The sequence below is a fragment of the Trachymyrmex septentrionalis genome, unplaced genomic scaffold (assembly GCF_001594115.1).
Source record: "Trachymyrmex septentrionalis isolate Tsep2-gDNA-1 unplaced genomic scaffold, Tsep1.0 scaffold242, whole genome shotgun sequence".
Lineage (NCBI taxonomy): Eukaryota > Metazoa > Arthropoda > Insecta > Hymenoptera > Formicidae > Trachymyrmex > Trachymyrmex septentrionalis.
Window position 1 is genome coordinate 73,456 of NW_017305400.1, and position 2,996 is coordinate 76,451.

General features: G+C 24.7%; 1 protein-coding gene across 1 annotated transcript in view; it reads right to left on the bottom strand.

Moving 5' to 3' along the window:
- LOC108748804 (fatty acid synthase-like) overlaps positions 1-2,996 on the bottom strand; it is a 32,342-nt gene that overhangs the window by 27,120 nt on the left and 2,226 nt on the right. The window contains exons 2-3 of the mRNA XM_018487165.1: positions 1,129-1,322; positions 81-331 (exon numbers count right to left, since the gene is read on the bottom strand). Coding sequence (XP_018342667.1) covers positions 81-331; positions 1,129-1,300 — 423 coding nt within the window. The 5' untranslated portion in view covers positions 1,301-1,322. The remainder of the gene's footprint in view (positions 1-80; positions 332-1,128; positions 1,323-2,996) is intronic.

Here is a 2,996-nt window from a genome sequence, read left to right on the forward strand (position 1 = left end):
ATATATATATATATATATATTTATATCGCTATATATTATATATATTTATATCGCTTCTATTGATATATATCTTTTTTTACCTGAGTGTTTTTAAAAAGCAAATTTTGCAATGTTTCACTAATTGATATTCCTATAATTACGGCAGTATTTTTTCCTTGTAATTGTTTTGGATTGATCCCCGCATCGATAATTGCTTCGTAAGAATGTTCCAATAACATTCTTACTTCAGGCGCAAACGTATGAGATTGCTCAGGAGATAATCCAAAAAAATCCATATCAAATTTTTCTATATCATTAATTGTTCCCATACGTCGTGAAAATTCGGTATGATCTAAAAATAGATATATTTACATAAGGATATTATGTTTTTTGATTATCATTTTGTATGAAACTTTAATTTGATATACTTTTTTGTTGACAAATAAATAGTGACATATACTATCTTAACCGAACAGGCGTAATTGTAAAAGTCTAATGTATAACCATTAGAGTAATTGTTATTTTAAAAACTTTTGAGATTCAATCGGGACATTTCCTAAAGTCGTTAAATATCTAAAAAAAAATAACACTAGAGATTTTTTCAAATTTTTTGAACAATTTTAATCCACATCATCGAGGCACGGATATGCGAAAAAACACTTATGAACAAAATTCGATGGACGCTCTAATTCTTAAAAAATTTTAAAGTTTTTATTTTAATTTGCTCGATAGTGAATGAGCTAAAAACCCATTTTGCTTAAGTTTTGATTACGGTTTAATTAAAAATTGCCGATCCAATATTTGTTATCATATAATTAAGATTTTTTTTTTGCTATCTTCATTAGATCGGCAATTTTTATTTTGATCGTAACTTACATAAAACTTACATAAAATCGGCTTATGGCTTATTCAATTTCGAACAAATTAAAAAGAAAATTTAAAATTGCTTAAGAATTAGAAGGTCGGCCGAAATTTGTCCACAAACGTGTTTTCCGCCTATATCGTACCCTAGTAGCATGGTAATTGTTCAAAAAGTCTGAAAAATCTGATATTATTTTTTTGAGATATTAAACCATTTTAGGGCAGATTTTGATTAAATTTCAAAAATTGTTGAAGTTATCCTAATAACCATAAATATGAATTAATCACCTGTATCCCATCGGTTATGATCTGCTCTTACAAGATCAATTTTATTAAATAAATTTTCTTTAAAATGTTTCATATTATTTGAATCAGGAAATCTGCCAGCAATGCCAGAAATAACGATTTCCTCACCGGAATCAATATCGTTCCAATGTTCATATGTTTCTTTGCCATCCATGATTCTTATATACTCGGATAATCTAGAAAAATATTATGTATATTTATTTCATGTAAGGTTAAGTATAAATTTATTTTTCTATCACTGAGTTATGTTAAAGTTAATCAAAATAAATAAAGAAAAATATAGATTTAGCTCTCGAGATATTAAACTAATTAATTAATTGTTTAACTAAGCGAGAGTTAAAGTTACAATCAAATGCAGAAAAAATAATTTATTAAGAAGATTTATCCATTGCACTTCATAACTGCACAATAAATTTATAGAGAAACATTTTATAAAAGTATACAAAATTTTTCTGAGAATTAATTGTTTAACTGATCGATTAATTGTATACGTTGCGAACAGAATCACGTATACAAATAAACGCTACAAGATGAATATTATGTGTGAAAGACTGCGTTCAGCAGAAAAAGCAGCTTGACAACTGTTATAAAATTCTTTAATATGATTGGTATTGCTCTTAATTCCTCACTGTATAAACTGATCTTATTCAAGAATTTTATTGTACAGCAATGACATAGCTACTTTTTCTGTTGAACGCAGCCAAAGTCGATACAATGGCAGAAACATTGTCAGAAGTAATAAATGTCATTAAATTAAAAATCTGCAGATAATCATCAAATTCGCGTCGAATGCCTGCAAAGGAGCTACGAGCGTTCGAAAAATTTTTCGGTTTTTTTTTGGGATCGAACTCGGGTTCTTTGGTATAACAGTCTACGCTGTCGTTCGCACTCAAAAAACGTTTCAGATAAACGTCAAATAAACGTTTTTTTAAGTAAATGAAATATTTTAAATAAATAAATAACAAAAATCTTATAAACGTTAAAAAATGTATTATATAATCGTTAAAAAATTTATTATATAAAAAATGTCAAATGAATGTTTCTTTAAACTATTATTTCAAACAAATAATTAATGTAAAAGGAACATATACTAAACATTAAATAAATGTAAAGTAAATATTTTTTATTACCACATTTTTGATGAATAAATAATGTAAAATAAATATTTTATAAACGTTAAATAACTTTAAAAAAATATTTTTTTTAACTTTTATTTTAAACGAATAATTAATGTTGAATAAACATCTCATAAACGTTGAATAAATGCTTAAAAAATGTTTTTTCAAACTATTATTTCAATTAAATAATTAATGTTAAATAAACATTTTCTTTTTAAATAAACATTAAACAATTGTTTAAAAAGTGTTTTTTCGAACCATTATTTCAAATAAAAATAAATTCAAAATAAACATTAAACAAACGTTAAATAAACATTTAAACATTTAAACAATGTTTTTTTAATTAGTTATTTCAAATAAAAAATTATAATGTAAAATAAATCTTAATAAACTTAATAAATCTTAATAAATTAACAAACGTTAAATTAATGAATTTTGAAAATGAATCGTGAAGAATGTAAAATTAATGAGAAACAAACATTTAAAAAACGTTTGCTGATTGGGTAGACGCATTGCAGTTTTTAACTAATCTTATAAACAATAAGATTAGAAACAAGACCGTTTATGTTAAATATATTACTTTAAATACGAAGCGTTACTACGGTCTAAATGTTAAGATTGAACTATTATATATATTTATTTAAATAAATTAATTTCAGAAATTATAAATTGGGTGGCGATATAGTTGTCGGACTCTTTCAACCCAATCTGAAATATTAATAATCCCCCCAA